The sequence below is a fragment of the Xiphophorus couchianus genome, chromosome 22 (genome assembly GCF_001444195.1).
Source record: "Xiphophorus couchianus chromosome 22, X_couchianus-1.0, whole genome shotgun sequence".
NCBI classification, from domain to species: domain Eukaryota; kingdom Metazoa; phylum Chordata; class Actinopteri; order Cyprinodontiformes; family Poeciliidae; genus Xiphophorus; species Xiphophorus couchianus.
The window spans coordinates 14,717,196-14,734,567 of NC_040249.1; the positions used below are offsets into that span (position 1 = coordinate 14,717,196).

At 37.5% G+C, this 17,372-nt stretch overlaps 1 protein-coding gene across 2 annotated transcripts; it reads left to right on the forward strand.

Annotated features, from left to right (window-relative positions):
* Nucleotides 1–605: 605 nt before the first annotated feature.
* On the forward strand, nucleotides 606–15,979 carry fam135a (family with sequence similarity 135 member A). 2 transcript variants are annotated; one of them, XM_028007194.1, is made up of 21 exons: nucleotides 606–894; nucleotides 2,453–2,582; nucleotides 5,095–5,174; nucleotides 5,803–5,942; nucleotides 6,153–6,223; nucleotides 6,313–6,486; nucleotides 6,588–6,714; nucleotides 7,488–7,641; nucleotides 8,501–8,578; nucleotides 8,947–8,996; nucleotides 9,520–9,678; nucleotides 10,331–10,404; nucleotides 10,528–10,682; nucleotides 10,787–12,680; nucleotides 12,831–12,991; nucleotides 13,073–13,164; nucleotides 13,603–13,700; nucleotides 13,848–13,999; nucleotides 14,098–14,208; nucleotides 14,303–14,416; nucleotides 14,789–15,979. In XM_028007194.1, the coding sequence occupies exons 2-21, from the start codon at nucleotides 2,506–2,508 to the stop codon at nucleotides 14,992–14,994; spliced, it is 4,167 nt and encodes a 1,388-aa protein (XP_027862995.1). In that variant the 5' UTR covers nucleotides 606–894; nucleotides 2,453–2,505; the 3' UTR covers nucleotides 14,995–15,979. The 2 variants fall into 2 exon arrangements, with proteins under 2 accessions (XP_027862995.1, XP_027862996.1); XM_028007195.1 differs by lacking the exon at nucleotides 8,501–8,578.
* Nucleotides 15,980–17,372: the final 1,393 nt, after the last annotated feature.

The window sequence follows — 17,372 nt, forward strand, 5'->3', positions numbered from 1 at the left end:
CGGGCACGTCCCACCGGGAGGAGGCCCCGGGGAAGACCCAGGACACGCTGGAGGGACTATGTCTCTCGGCTGGCCTGGGAACGCCTTGGGATTCCCCCGGAGGAGCTGGAAGAAGTGGCTGGGGAGAGGGAAGTCTGGGCCTCCCTTCTGAAGCTGCTACCCCCGCGACCCGACCTCGGATAAGCGGAAGAAGATGGATGGATGGCCTTTAAAAAAAAAAAAAAGCTCAAATGTTAGTCTTAGAAATAGAAGCCTGACATATCTTGCATATCTTAGCCTTAATTTAAACCAGGCGGGATTAACCTTCAAAATAAAGATCGCAGCTGACCTTTAGAATGAAATTCTTTCTCTTGTTAGATTATAAAAAAAGATAGAGCGAAATAACTAATGGCTCAAAAAGACCATTTTGATGTATGTTATATGTTAGGTTATGTCATTAACCTGTAGGACCAAAAAAGCAACATAGGAACCATCAACATCTTTTTTTTTAGGAATTATTATTATTTCTATTATTATAATAATTATTCGTATTGCTTCTGACTCTGTTGTTTTTGTCAGTCCAATCACAGGGAGCAATTCTGTCAGCTGCCCCTGTGTTATGTGCGGCTGAGCGCAGTGAAGTGTTCAGGGAGCAGCAGCTGCCGTCAGCTCCTCAGATTGAGCACTGTTAGCTGAATTTGCATAGCAAGCACAGCTATGTCTGACGGTTACATGGCCGCTCTTCTGTTTATCCCATTTTAGCGGTCCATGTCAAGTCAATTTCACCGAATAAGAAAGTAAAATAGAACGAAGAGAGGTGTTTTCAGTCTGCAGTCACTAGTAAAAGGACGACAGCAGAAGTGAAATTGGAGCTAACGTTGGTTAGCGAGCTAATGTTAGCTTGCCAACGCAATGGTGAGTAGCGTTAGCTTGCTTGTCTGTCTGTGTAATGTTTCCCACTGACAACTGTTCGGTGTGTGGCTAACCGTGGTTGCAGACTGGCAACCAAAATTGAATTATTTTCGTCCTTTTTTATACCTTTCATCCTTGTTGTGTCGAGCCTCTGTTTTGTTGGCCTTTCTGTCGTTTGTTACCTGAAAAAGTGAAACCATACCGGTGCAGAGATTCTGCCCACCAGGGTTTGGAGACTTGTCATATTCGGAATAGAATCAAACTCACTACATGTCTTAAGATTTCTCGCTATGCATTATTAAACTCGTCAATGTTGGCTTCTCTTCAGACTTGTGAAAAAGAGGAACTGCCCCGCCGATTGATTACGGCCTTACGTCTTAACATGTTTACTATATGTGTTTAGTTTTTTTTTCTTTTTAATGTGCCCTTGCTTAAGCTCTAAGTGCAAGACGGAATTTCTCTTTACTGAAAAACAAAACGAAACAAAAAAACTGCAGGCGTAAAATGACTACAACTAAGCTGCTGGTGAAAAGTTTCCAATTTATTTTGCATGTATTTGAATAGCAGTTTCCAAAATGGATGTGCTGTCGTATTTGTATGTGGTTTTCTGTTGACCTTTTGTTTAGGGGAATTGGTTGCCCTTAAGTTTCAGTAACACTAAGTAATATCACGGCCTGATGAACAGATATTTTTAGTTGTCAGTACTGTGCAAACAGATCTTTAAGTCTAAGTCCCTGTTACGTAGCTATTATAAACGTGTGACCCTCTTTTCATCAAGCAGACTACATAGTTTTTCTCACTGTTGTTGTTTTTGTCTATTAATATCTGCCAGTTATCTGTTTACCATTCTATTGCAACTAATAAGTTTGGATATGAATACACATTTACTGCAACAAGTTAGCAGTTAGTTGTTTTTCAATTGCATTTTTCTGCAGTTCGCTCCATTGTTAGATTTTGATTTAAATTTAAGTTTGTTTATATCTAGTCATATATTTTGACTTTTTTTTAAACAACTAGATAAATCATCTGTACCCCACAGAAGCGCCTATTATGCCATCTTAAATACATAAATCTACATTAATAAATAGAATAGAATAGAATTACTTTATTCATCCCAGCAGGGAAATTATTTCGCAGTTAAAGCAGCATAGAGACAAGACAGATGGTTCTTTATTGATGTTTCATTGTTGGTGTTTAGTGTTGTCATTTACACCGCTCTGCTTTTGTCATAGTTACTATAAGCACTAATAATATCACTGTGTCTGTCATATTATTACATGGCTTGACTCAATAAAACACAGTCAGCTCAATTAGTATTGAGTCAAGTTTTTGTGAAATAATAAATACAAAAAATACCATGGACAAATTGTGGCTGCTTTTGTATTTGGTACAACAAGAACATTAAAATGTCATGTAACATACTTTATAATTATGTTATATGACATACATATAACATGTAATTAACAATACCTTAACTGTAAATCCAGTCTTTCAACTATTTCTGCCAAGTTTCCTCCAGAGCTTCTTAGGAATAATTAGTCTATATTCATTTTCCTTACAGGAGTACAGATGTATCCGAGATAATGTTAGGCACCTCTGCCTGTATTGACCAAGATGACTGAAGTTCAGGTCACAGTGGAGTTCTCTGTGGAGCTCCACAAGTTCTACAATGTGGACCTGTTCCAGAGAGGGTGAGTTTTCTCTTGCTGTCTTCCAGGATGCTTAAGATTGTTCTCTCTTTTTGTTAAGACTTAGCTCAATGATAGTTCATTGATGTTTTACCCAAAAAATGCTTTACCCAGTGCTCTGTTGAAGGCATTTGTGATTAATTTTATTGTGTACTTTAAAGGGATTTGCAAAAACGAATGCGTTGCGGTTTGTCTCGGAGGGGGAACAGATTGTGTTCTGTGATTGACCAAGCCAATCTAGGACAGATGGCAGACTCTCTTGGACCTCCAGGCATTTTCAGCAGACTCAAATGTTCTTAGCAAAGACAGAATTTTCCCTCTTTTATAAAACATTTCAAGCAGTATTAAGACATCATCTTGGTGTCTAGATAAAATTTTTATAATAATGGAGACGACAGGGGGAGGTTAAAGTCAACACTTCTGGCATGAGTGATGTGTTGTTTCTGAGATCTTGCAGATCTTTTATGCAGGTTGAGGATAGAGATGAACATTTTTTTTGTCATAAATTGTTGTTGAAATCCCGTTTTAAAGAGATGCCAGAGATAATTTTGAGGCCAGTGTAGTGAATAGGAAGACCGGTTGGAGGAAGTGGTCTTGGTACAGTTTCAGTGAACTCCAATACAGTTTGTTTATGGTGTGAATGCAATCCTCGTCACCCAACATAACTACCAGGTGAATGCTGCATGCCAAATGGATTCCCAAAGCCAGGTTTGCATTGCATCATGGGATGCAATTTTTGCAGTTTTTGTAAAGCTTTTAAACCCTGTGCCATTTTTAAGACATCTTCTGATGATAATTTTGCCAAGAAAAACAACAGATTATATATTTCATACTTTCAACTAGCTTGAAACTCATCCACTGATTCCGGCCAATCGGTAGGTGTGAAAACGTTCCATGAGTGCACAGATGAATGCTACGCGTTTCTGAGATTTGCCAGTCAGCTGACTGAAAAAGGTTATTACATGTTTACTTCGCTTGCAGGAAATGAGAGTTGTCTATTTTGTAAATATTTTCAGCTGTGAAGAGCATGGACAGTCATGATGTGTAAACTAAATTAGCATTATTCACTTTATTTATATGTAGCATGTCTTGGATTACATTTATAATGAAAGCATTTAGATCATTTTGTAAAACTAGAGATACATCGATTGCAGTCTTCTGGCCGATCGCCGATTACTAATCTTTAAAAAGCTTGACCTGCCGATTTTGATTTTGGGCGGTACCGACTTTTTTTGTCTGAAATGTTGCTAAATATATCTTAAATGTTGCTAAATATATCTATGCATATCCATCAATCTCTGTTTAAGTTCAATTGATATGAAGAGTTTGTACTTTGGAGGTTTTCTCAGAACACATTATATATACAGTATATATACTGTATATATAGCTTAACTTTTTGACATTAGCAACTGAATGTGTCAAACATTCATCTTGTTTTTTAAGATGGAGCCACTCTCACCCAAATCTCTCTAAGAGAATCCCAAAGACTCAAGAATAAATGTCTGTAGATACAACAATAACTTCTAACTGTTAAATAAAAATGACTGTAACTGCGTTTCTATGACCAGCTTATCTGAAATTTATTTCAGTGTGCTCAGTCCTACAAGGCTAACAATCATTGAATAATGGATCTAAACAAAAAAATGAAAATAAATCCTGTGGGAAGATAAATGCTCCACAAATTTACTTTAGGCTCAGTTTGATTAATTAAGGAAACATTAGTAAATTTAAAGTCATCTTTATTTCACAGCAGAACTATTGCTAATTTTTAAGATAACCTTTAATACTTCTAATGATGTAATAACATTGTCTCGAGTAAAAGAATAGGCATATTTGACAGATGTAATTTGTAACCGTTTCTACTAGGATCCTATATGTGTAGAGCACAGACTGTGTCAAGTATTGTGTAACAAACTTATTGTTTCCACATTTGTGGGCCGGATGTGACTCAAACTGTGAGCTAATCATCATCTCTTTGGTTTGATCCCTGACTGCTACAGTCTATTTCTATTTATGCATTAATGAAATATTTGTAGAACAATAAATACTTTTCTATGTTAAAAAAATAAATACATACACCTAGTCTTTCATAGTTCTCTGCCAGGTAAAACAAGACTGGAATGTTCTTAAAATACTTTTACCTGAATTCATAGAAACTTAGAGGGACAAAATGCCAACCGGTGTTCAAGCTGCTCTTGTTGAAATCTTCAGTATTCAGACGTTTCTTTTTACAGCAGCTGTGTACTGATACCTTGGTGTTCTCTGATGAAGCTCTTTCCAGCGGCTTGTGACTCATCAGAGCTTTAAGAGCTTAGGTTTACTACACGAGTGACTGCAAAAGAAGTGCTCATTATTCATTTATGAAAGGTGTAGTGTCCTTTTACAGGACACTTGTATCTAATATGTGCAATTTGTTCTCCATTTGGAGAGTTTGTAATAAAGTTCTGGAAGCCAATGATGCAGTTTTATTGCTTTCCTTTTTGTAATCATTTTGAAATATCTAAATCCTCTACAGGTTCTACCAGATGCGTGGCAGTCTTAAGGTGCCTCCTCGTGTCCCACACAAAGTTGAGACCAGTCTCCTTCATCCCGGAGGTAAAGTCATATGTGCACAAAGGAGTTATTTTGCAACTGCAATTCCCAAATTGTTTTTAACATAATGTGGTTTGCCCAGTGTTTGCAGTTTTCTGCAGTAATTCAGATACATCATCTGCATCTTTCAAGAGAGAGACCTGGTTTTAAACAAACATACAATTAGAAATTAGTTTCTGCTGCCACCTTTTTATGTTAGTTTCTGTGTACTCTTATGACTGCAATGTATTTTTCTTTTTTTCTTGTTTTTTTTTTTTTGGAGGAAAATTTGATTTATTTTAATTTTCATAAAATCTTTTTGTTTAAAAAAAAAACTTAATTTGCACTTTAGCCTTCAGTGTCTTGTTAGGAAAAAATTAGTCATTTTTTTAACAAGACACTGCCTTTTATTTTGGATTTTTCTAATGCTTGCATGTTTGAGTCCAACTCATCTGATGAGTCACAGAATTGCTAAAGCACATTAAGGCAGTTATTAAATGTCCTCTTTTAACTATTCTTTTACCATAGTGGAATAACTATACAAAATGTATCTGCAATCATTTAAAACAAACCTAAATTTAAATGTACAATTTTGCATTTATTTAGGATTTTCTCTATTAACCGCATGTATTTAATGATGGTTTCTTTCTAGGCTCAGATTTGGCATTTCCTGCTTCAGTCCAGGATGACGTCATCTGCAGCAAAACTTTCCAAATTTTGTATAAGAACGAAGAGATTGTTGTCAATGATGTTCTTCTCTTCAAAGTGATGATGCTTCTGGATGAGAAAAAGGTATGATTTGGAAAGAGGAGTGTTGCTTTAACTTGTTATTGCAAATACATTTTCTACTATTCCACTGTTACTTGTTTAATAATTATAAAGTGATATGTTTTTTTTCTATTTATTGATTGTCTGTTCTGCTTTCCATTTAGTTCTTTTTACATCCACACAAACCCTATTTTGTGTAGGGAGGTTTCTGATTTGACTGTTTTTTGTTCTCAGGTGGAAGAGTCCCTCAATGAAATGGATTTCCAGCTCTGCCTGGATTTGTATTTCACAGATGGCGATTATACGTAGGTGTATGACAGTGCGGTTCTAACAGCAGTGCCAATGTAAATCACACACTGCTAAAACCTTTTATCTTTTATCATTATCCCTTCAGACCAGAAGACCCAAGTTCTCTGCAGAATATTAGCAGTCGCGTACTTCATTTGCACTTTAGCCTTCAGCGGGGCATCCACCAACACATCAATGTCATGTTTGACTACTTCCATCTATCTGTCATCTCTGTAGCCATCCATGCTTCCCTTGTGGCACTACATCAACCCCTAATCAGGTTGGATGAGCAGAAATATTTGTGCATGCCTATAAAATTTTTTTTTTTAAGTTTTATCAGTATTTACTATCCTAATCACAACTCTGGCTTTGTTTCTTTAGTTTCCCTCGACCTGTGAAAACCACATGGCTGAATCGAAATGCTCCCGCACAGACCAAAGATTCAATCATCCCACTTCTCGAGAATGTTGTGTTTGGCAGCAGCTATGTGAAACAGGTGTCACCAGATGTAAGTTATCATTTAAAAAAAAAGAACTACACAAGTTGTTTATGCTACTAAATTTATTTAGCTGTTGGATTATTAGTTTTAGAACTCTTATTCATTAAACAATCAGTAAAATAAGAGAATTTGAATACTTTAGTTTTATGAAAGAGAAATGGTGGTGTTGAATGGTCAATAAAATACATGATTCCACCCAATGAATTGATTTAGGGTGTGTTAGTTTAACACTTTTGCAATTCTACTCCTTAGGTAATGTTTAGTTGCATTCTTAGCTGTAGAAGAAGGCAGGTATGTGTCAGATTCTTGATGGCTAAGATAGAAGAAGAGAGAAAAAATCAGAGCTCTTTCACCGTTGGACATGAGTGATTTGGCTCTCTCAGCCAAGTCAGCCATCCAGATCTTCCCCTGAGATTTTGTACTGTAACTCTAACAGTCATTTAGGCAGAACAAAGGCGGCGGTCCTCTTTAATCCCAGGTGCATCACTACGGCTCAGCTTGTGAAAAACAACTCATTGATTGTTTTATTATTCTAAGGGAATTAGCATTTAAGACAGAATAAATTTAGCACTTGTATTTCCAAAATGAAGAACATTGACAGTTTTGTTTTTACCCAAGAAAATAGATATACTTTTTCTGAATTTATAAAGTATTACTTTCGATCTTGTGTTCTCTCATAGTTCCTAAAGCAAAAATATGCGTTTGGCAAAAGTAATAGTGCTTTTACAAATGGTTTGAGGTTTATGTTTCAGATTGTTTTTTTTTTTTTTGTCTTCCACCAGGGGAGGACATTCCTGGTATCGGACAACTGCCTGCAACATGCCTTCAGCATGCACCATAACCTCTGCTCCATTCTCCTAATAGTCTACCGGGGCCTCTTTGATTACTTTACCTCTATAACCAAGGACCTGCCCTCCTCACACCGAATGGAACTAGGTATTAAATGTTACTTTATGAATTATATAATGGCGTTGTTGTGACTTTTATTTTTGCATGTTTTTGTTTTCCTTAAAACACAGGAAAATGGGTAATGCCCATGTTGTCCCATTTACCTTGGAAGTTGAATCACTTAATAATTATTTAGCCACACTTCAGAAAACCTGTGATTTATTAACAGCTACCCTCTGAATGTTCTGTTCTAATAACAATATTAACTGAATTTCGTTGTCCTTGTGACAATGACAATAAAGATTTGTCTTATCTGATGTCATACTATCAGTTAATATTGATAGTATATTGCTAAAGGGACATTTCTGCCCTTTAGCGACAACTTGTAGAACCAGGTGGACAATACTGTTTGTCCATCTGACCTAATACGCAGAAAGAAGTGTAAATAAGCATTTCATTTAGAGGTCAGATGTTGAAGAAGCTCCAGAATTCAAAGCTGTATTTCTGGCTTTAGGGGTGTTGAATCAGATTTAACTTATGGGTGTAAATGGGACACAATATTAGGCATTACCCTGTTTTCATCTTTTTTTTAATTTGTTTTTTGTTTTGATGCTTTGCTTTTACCGTTTTAAAATGTGTGTTTGTAGATGTTATCCCATGTAAACTCACCTGGCCCCGTCACATTACCATATTAAACCCTTGTAGAAACTCCAGAAACAAGTCTTTTATTCACATAGCAATGTTGGGTGACTGACTAAGCTTACAAAACACCTGCACTCATTAGACAAGTGGACTAAAACCAAAGCACAACTAACCATAGTTACCATAGCTAGTCCCCATGAGTGGACAAATTATTAATCTGATAATTAATGAAGGTTAAACATGCCTATATGTGCAATCTTACTAGCCAAGCCCAGCATGCAGGCGCTATATGAGAGAGTACTCAGAAGACCATATCCTCGAGGGCAAAGGCACGTCTACATAGGTATGTCCTGACCCTTTCAGCTCATCGAATCAGCCTGCCTTTCTCTCCCTCCTTCTCTTCACTCCAGTTTCTTCCATCAAGAAAACAGCACCTTTGATCCACTTTCCAGAGAAAAATTCTTCAGCTACTTTTCTTCTTTACTTTTACTGCTGGTTTTTATGCTTAAAGACTAAGGGCAAAAAAGTTTATTAATGCTTCTTTTCTATCAAAATTCTCAGCTTTGTCTGGTCATGTCTTATAGAAAGTACCTTCCAACATCTGTTCTATCTGGCACTACAACCTTTTCAGCTTTCACATTCTTTTTCTGTCATTTTCTGTACAGTTAAATAACAGTATTTTTATTATTATTTGTACTTCCTCCTGCTCAGAACAACTTGACTTAGAGGCACGTCTAACGGAGTTGTGTGAACAAGTAAAGGTCAGATTTCCTTCACTTTTTGCTTTTTGATCTTTGTAATTTAGCGTTTATTTGCTTGACAGGAAAGTGTTTCACTGCTTGCAGTGTTGACATTTTGTCAAATCTTGGTGCAAGTATTAATTATATTGAAGTGATAATATGAAGAAGAGTTTTTTTAGCAGGTGAGAAACTTTTATTTTATGATTCAAGGTGTGGCACTAAACTATGATGCAGTGATGTCAGCTTCTGCCGACAGCAAATATTTTGTCATCAGAATCTGAGCTTTTTAAATTTTTCTTAGTTATTAAAATGGTAATAAGTAGTTTTTCTTTTAGATATAATTACCAAAGCAATATCATAACTTCTTAACTCTGTACAGTTGGAAAACTTAGTTTGTTGCAGAGTTTTGCAACATACTGATTCAATAAGGTTGTGACAAAAATTCCTCATCTTGATTCTGAATTGTTTAACTTCCTGGTACTTACTGTCTTAAGGAAAATATGTTCACTTTTCATTTGTTTAACTTTTGTTCTTATATTTTTAGTTAAAGGCGGAGTCACCTGATGAGCTTGCAGAACTTGTTAATATGAACCTGGCACAGCTCTGCTCTCTGCTCATGGCTCTCTGGGGACAGTTCCTGGAAGTTGTGTCCCTGCAGGAACACGTTGCTGCCCTACTAGCAATGGAGCACCACACTTTAAGAGTGAGTCCGGCATGTCAGTTTTTCATAAATGCAAACATCTGGGTACACTTAACCGGTAAAACCCACACTCTCCACCAACATAGTCCATTCTGCAAAAAATATTTTTTTTGTTCTTTCACAAACTTTGTTTAGACACTGTAAGAAAGGCACAGAAAAAATGTTTTTAATCTCTACAGTAAACTAGCTCACCATCTTAGCATCACCATCCAGCCATGGTGTATATGCATATTTTTTTTAATCATATTTATGCTGCTCACAACATAAGTGTCACTCTGTCACTACTGTATTCCCCACAAATTAGTAAAGGACAAATTGGTTTGTCAATGACAAAATTACTTCTGTTTAAAAAAACACCAGTAGTCATGACTAATGTACAAAGATGATTTTTCTTTTCTGTCAGCTGCTCCTAAAATGTATAGAATTTATTTTTATAGTTTTTTAAAATTATTTTTATGGGAAAATTAATACAAAATGTAACAAAATTTGTTAAAACAAGCCACAAAAAATGAACTATAGAGTACAAATGCATTGCAAAATATCACATTCAAATTATTAATTAAAAAAACAAACATGCAGATATTTAAATGAATCAAAATAAACCTCAGAAATTGTACTTGCACAGTTTGTTTTTTAATGTTACTTTATTTTACAGGTTAGACGGTTTGCAGAGGCTTTCTTTTGTCTTGAACATCCAAGGCAATCTGCACTGGCATATCAGGAACTACAGTAAGTTGTTCTGCAGACATCGTCTTGATTGTTTAGAAATAGCTTTGATTTGCCTGTGGGAACATTTTGTTTTATTCATTCAAATTATGAACTCCTTTTCTTTCTGGGTTTTTTATCCATCAGTGCTCACAGCCACCAACAGATGACTAATGCCATCAAAAGCTCCAGTTACTTCCTGTGCTTGCCTCCACTACCAGTGGAATGTGCAGACCTTGATGGGGACGTTAGTTCTTTGCCAATCATCTTTGAGGATAGATACCTTGAATCTATCACTGAAGGTCAGTAACACAGCATTCATGATTCATAGTTTATTGCAAAATATATGGTTGCACTCATTTTTCATGTCTGCGTTCAATTAAATCTTTTTTTTCCTTCCCTCAAGATCGTGATGGACCATGGCTGGGCATGCACAATTCAAGAATTCCCTCAGTTTCCAGTAAAACTGACAAGACTAACTCAAAGGACTGCAGTGCATCAGCCAGTACAATACCAGAGTCACAGAGTGCTCTGCTGGATAATGCCTGGCCAGAAAACTTTGATCCACCACCTAAGTCCAAAGGCAAATCAGTAAAACTGAAGAGAAACTCAAAAACTGAAAACTCCAAAAAGTTGACCAGACAGGGTTCCAAGGACTCTGTGGTTTTAGTGGGTTATAAAAACCTTAAAGCACCCCACAGCAATATTAGCACAAAGTACAAAGAAGAGGAGGGCTCTGTTAACCAAGACGAGGAGCAAGATACCTTGCGGCTTGACTCAAGTAGCTATTCACGGACTAATGTAAGCTCTGTTTTTGATTTTGGTGGCACGTCAACAAATATGGGAAACACTGCTGATGACTCTGTTACAAGCTACAATAGAACTACTGCTGCTTGTAATAAGGATGTTTATAAAAATCTTTCTACTTTGGACTCAAAAAGCAGCCCTCAGGCTGGTACTGGGGCTATTATGACAAGTCAACAAGTTCATAAAGGTGTTCATGAAGACCCCTTTGGCCAACAACAGCGACAGTGCTCTCCCGACTTAATGGAAAATGAGTCAAAACCAAGTAATAAGGATGTCATCCAAGCTGATCAAGTAAACATTCTTCTGCCAAATCAGGCTGTTTCAGGTCATAGCAGTAATATTCCTAAGATCACCCGGACAGATGTGTGTGATTCGCAGCAGTCGGCCCTGGAATCTGTTTTTGAAAGGCCAAGTAAAGCTGCAGCACAACGTAGTCAGGCCTGTGCGGTCACAGTGCAGGTGAAGAGCGACTGTATCAGGTTCCAAGATGTAGGGGCCCCTAGTGCCTCATCTCGCCTCTCGGACTCCGGCATTGAGAGTGAGCCCAGCTCCTTTGCCACTCAGCTGGCTCAAGGACCACAAGCAGGGTCAGGCTTCACTGAATCAGGTTTCACTGCTTCACACACAGAAAAAACAGTCCAAATTCCCGCTCCGCTCCCTGTGCAGCAGAATACAACGCAACGACCTACCGGGACAGGAGACATTCTGTGTCCAGAAAATACAAGTGCTTTAAGCGGAGTCCAGTCCTCGCTTACTTCCATCAACTCCCTGCCCTCAGATGATGAGGGTGAAGGTTCTTCTAAAAGTTCCAGTGGCAGAAAATCCAGTGTTCTGGTACAAGAGCAGAGTGTCGTGTTCTCCGGAGATGCTCAAAGAACTGATGTAGCCTGCAACCTTGACACAGTTGCTGGTGATTTTCAACTTCCAGCAGATTTAAAATCTGCAGGAAGTTCGGAAATTGGAGTGGAGGAAGCCGGTGGACTGGGGACATCTAAGGAATCCCGTAGTGATCCTCACACAGCTTGCCCTTCCAGTAACTCTGCCACGAGTAGCACTGATCTGGTGAAGCGTGGGATGGTAGAGAATTACTTTGGCTCATGCTCCAGCACAGACGTGTCTGAGATCAGCCCTGTAGAAACGTCCGCCATTACTCTTGGTATCCGGGCAGAAGCACAGGTTGAGGAGGATGAGGATCAGACGGAACATGAGATGATTGAGAACGGTTACTACGAGGAAGGCGACGGCTATGATTTTGTGAACGGCGTTGCCGATGATGATCCAGCTGGGGATTCTGCGCCTCAAGAGCCACGCCTACTGTTTGAGCAGCTTAGTGCTGCTCATCTCCATGAAACTAAAGGTTCATCAAAAGCTCCTTTATGCTCCAACCTGCCCTCCAGCAGCACTAGGTATAGTTTAAGTAAGTCTCCCTATTCCTCCTCCACATCATCCAGTCTGCACTGGTACGAATGCGCACCCACGCCACAGATGAAAGCGTGAGTCATCTCTGAAATATAAAATTTTCAGTGCATATATAAAAATATATTTTTTTTCTTCAGTGCTGTGTGTTTCAGTGCGGAAAACACACAGCATATATTTGCTGCGTGTTTTATACCTAATTAATGCATTCCATTCCACATATTCAGGTTCATCAAAGCTAAAGAGGAAATGAAGCAGTTAAAGCTCCCTGGTTTCCTGTACAGTGAAGTCCCTGAATTGGCCTCCACCGTTCCCTATTTCAGCTTGGAGGAGGATGAGAGTTGTGAGGAAGGCATCCATCTCATTGTGTGTGTGCATGGTCTAGACGGTGGGTGACCTTCCCTCAGATTCTCCGACGGTAAAATTAGTCAGCCATTTTAAAGTCGCTCCTTTTCTTGTATCGCTGCAGGTAACAGTGCAGACTTGAGGCTGGTGAAGACTTACCTGGAGCTTGGTCTGCCTGGTGCTCGGATAGACTTCCTAATGTCTGAAAGGAATCAGGTATTCAGATTATGAAATCTTTGCTTGCCATTATGAATAGAGATTCACTGGTCAGAATTTTCTGGCCTGTCCCATTCATTTTAGGTCTGAACTGACTTTCTAAGGACATTAACAGATAAAGAATCAAAAATATGCTACAGATGTATGGGATTTGAGTTGAACAAAATTAAACAATTGCAAGATTAATCCATTATCATCTATGTTTCTAACTTTTTATGTGATGTCTTTTTATTTTATTGAACTCACCACGTGAAGTGGAAGTTCTTAGTTTCGATCCATTTAATAAATATAAAATTGACTTTTGAGCACCTGGCCTGCTGATCATCGATCACAGCTGATCAACAGATTTTTTACTCAGATTTTGTTGGGTCTTTTTTTCAATTAAAACAGTTTTGACAGCTTCCCTCTTCTTGTTTCTCTCACCATTTCTATTTCCAGAATGACACATTTGCTGACTTTGAGTCAATGACAGACCGCCTGCTGGATGAAATCGTCCAGTACATTCAGCTTTACAACCTCACTGTGTCAAAGATAAGGTAAACTACTCAGTCCCAAACTACTATCAAAGTATTTTATTAATGAATACAGCTTGTTGTGATTTTCTGCTCATTTTGATAAGTTAATTATTCACAAATTAACCACATTATAGCTGACCAATAACCTTCCATGTTGTTATTTTCCAGCTTTGTGGGGCATTCTTTGGGGAACCTCATAGTTCGCTCAGTGTTAACCAGACCCAGGTTTAAATGCTACCTGAGCAAGCTGCACACATTTCTTTCCCTCTCAGGACCTCATCTGGGCACACTGTACAACAGCTCTGCTCTGGTCAACACAGGTAAACATAACACATTACTGGCCATTTGGTTCAGCTAATTTTATGTCACAGTTAAAACTAATGAGCACTAAAATGTAAATGTTTTTTTTCTGTCTCAGGTCTTTGGTTCATGCAGAAATGGAAAAAATCAGGATCTCTCTTGCAGCTAACATGTCGGGATCACTCTGACCCTCGCCAAACGTTTCTGTACAAACTCAGCAAAAAATCTGGTTAGCTTTGCTATTTATAGCTGTAAATTTCAAATACAGATACAAATACAGATACAAATACAGTTCTAACTTGCCTCACCATCTGCCTTTTAAGGTCTGCAGTACTTCAGGAATGTGGTGCTGGTGGGATCACTGCAGGATCGCTATGTTCCCTATCATTCTGCTCGAATAGAGATGTGCAAAACCGCATTAAAAGACAAACAAACAGGTGAGTTGATCCAAGATCAAAGCCACTGTCCACTTTTCTCTTTAGAGAGTTGCATGTAATCTCAAAGATCCACATGAAGCAAGACTCTGAAGAAGCGTTCCCATAGTTTTTTGTTTTTTTTAGTTGATGGGAGAAAATCTTTCAAGACATTAACTTTTCTGTAGTTATAGTACAAATAAGACAACACTCAATTTATTCCAGTAATTAAAAAAAAAAACCCATTGCACACAGTGATGAATCTGATTGTTGTTTTTTTTTCTTAATTATAATGACCTATAGCTGATGGAAATTCAAAGTTTGAATATTACACAAAAGCACTTTTTTTATTCATGTTAGGAAAGTAGCCTTATACGTCTCTCCTGTGAACACCAGGGCCAGTGTATGCTGAGATGATTGAAAACCTGCTGCTGCCAGTACTTCAGAACAAGGACTGTAATTTAGTCAGGTATGATGTCATTCATGCCCTGCCCAACACAGCAAACTCCCTCATTGGCCGCGCAGCGCACATCGCCGTCCTGGATTCTGAGATCTTTCTGGAGAAGTTCTTCCTTGTTGCTGGCCTCAAATACTTTCAGTAGAACAGAATCGGAATCAAGCATTTGGCTGGACAAAAGGAATGTGGTGCTGATACCTCACTGCTACTATATATTGTTTTGTTTGTATTTTCTTCTGGTAGTGGGATTTAGATGATCTCCTTTTAAAATATACTTAATTACCATTCAAGCACATTTTAGGAAAGATCATGTTTTTTTATGTTTATACTGGAATCAGTAGATGTGGAGTTTACCATTTTTATTTTTCTACCTTCATTTTTTTACTTTTTTTCTGTGTTTAAGAATTAATTTCTCCCATTAAAGTATATTTTAGTATTTATGTGCTATGTTTTTATTTGAGCTATTTTACTTTAAGCTAAGACATTCTAAATGCTGAACTGGAAATGTAGCTGCTACATAATATAATGGCTGTTTTTGGTGAGCTGTCCCAAGTCAGTTGTGCACATACTGTGCTCTGCATTGCAAATGTTTTTCCACCAATTTTAAGAGACATTGCATTTTTTGCACCAAGTACATTTTACAAGCTTTTTTACTGAAAACATCATTTGTAAAATAAATAAAAGTTACTTTTCTATCAACCATTTCCCATCACTTTTAAAGGCAAAGGTTCCATCTGAAATAGGATTATTGCTCAGATTTTTTCAGCTTTGACTTTGTTCTTGATACTTTATGTGGAGCATTCTGAACATGTACCCAGCCTGGTGTTGGGAGACTAAAACTTTGCCTTTAACATGATGGCATTTCATTATACAGATTCAAAGTAACGATCATACAGGGAAAAAAAGCACATAATGAAAGTTTCTGGTGATTTGTTTTCTGAACAGTTGTTTATATATATCATTGTACTCTACCATTAAAATGTACACTATACAGTAGATAACCTAACTTGTCTGTCTTTATGTTCATTTTCGAAAAAATAACTGACACTTCAAAGACTTGGGTAAATTATAGCAAAAAAAATAATTGAAATTATGTTACAATGCCTGCCAATACAATTTTATAAAACACATTTTAAAATGTGGTCTTTGATTTTATGAAGTCCTAAAAAGAACATTTATTTATGACACTTATAGTCATGAATAAATGTGCTCTTTTTAATCACAGTTCTGGAATTTAAATTTGTAAACGTAATAATGCCCCTTGGGAGTTTTTCACATTTGTTACAACCGAAAACTACATAATTTATTAGGGGTTTGTGTTAGACCAACATAAATTAGGGTGTGTGTGTAACATATGGCTTACAGTGTTAGTTTTTTGTCACAGTTTTTTTTCACTAGAGTCAAAAAGTTTAATGTTGGTCTCATCTGAGCGTAGCAACATCCACATTTTTGTTTGGTCCCAACATGGCTAGAAACAAACCAGTAGCTTTTTCTCCCCGGTAAAGCCAGAATCTGTGGCATGCTCAACTAGTCCATGTCCTGTTAAATGTTTCTTTATGTGAGCTGTGGATTTCTACAGCTCTTCTATATTTATCAAGCTCCTCATCTCTGCATCTCTGATGAAATCCCTCCATGGCTCAATTTGTGTCATACAATTTAATTGAAAAGGACACCAAACGTACCAGTAATATTTTCACATCTATTTTCTCTTGACATTAGGTTGGGACCATCTTTTTTCTCACACATTTTAACATCCTATAAAAGGAAATATTAGTCAGCATATTGCAAGTTTTGTGTTTTTCTTTTAAAACCAGGAATAGAATTTTAAAGTGCTGTCAAACGTCCTGTCGTGTAATTTTTGTAAATAAAGCTCAGGTATAAGTGAGTTGTATTTAGCTGAACTGTGGGCAAAAATAGCTCCATGGATCGTAAAAGTTGCAGACCTCAGGTTTATCACCAGCTGGCGTTTGTGGTGGTAATTATGCAATAACGAGGAAAAGTAGAATAATGTCAGGCGCACCAAGTCTTGTATTCTTTCCCTGCATTTGCATTGACGCAAATGATCCTGAAGGTGGCAGTATTGACTAAATTAGATCTGTTCGGAAGAAGTCCTGGCTAAAGTTTTTTTGGTCATATTATTTATTTATTTCGTGATGAATGTTGACAGTATAAAGGGGATTTTACTCAGCACACTCTTTCTCTTAAATGTTTTAATAATGGCCTAACTCAAATTAATTGCATAACCCATGTCTCTACTGCCCCTGTAGAGCCTGGGCCTCTAATTAGCAAAGCTCACAAACCACCAAGTAGGGGGAAGAAAAAATGCTTCTTTCAAATATTAATGGGTTGAGCCTTGCCCATTAATTAACATGTTGGTTTTTCAATTATGAACTACTGTAACCGAAAATGTAACAAAAGGGGTTTTTTAAATCGTAACATGCGCGAAGAAAAGTTTCTGAAAGAACCTTTCAACACCCCCATAAATAATCCTAGATGGTCTCGCTCAAACGTTTGTGCGTCAGG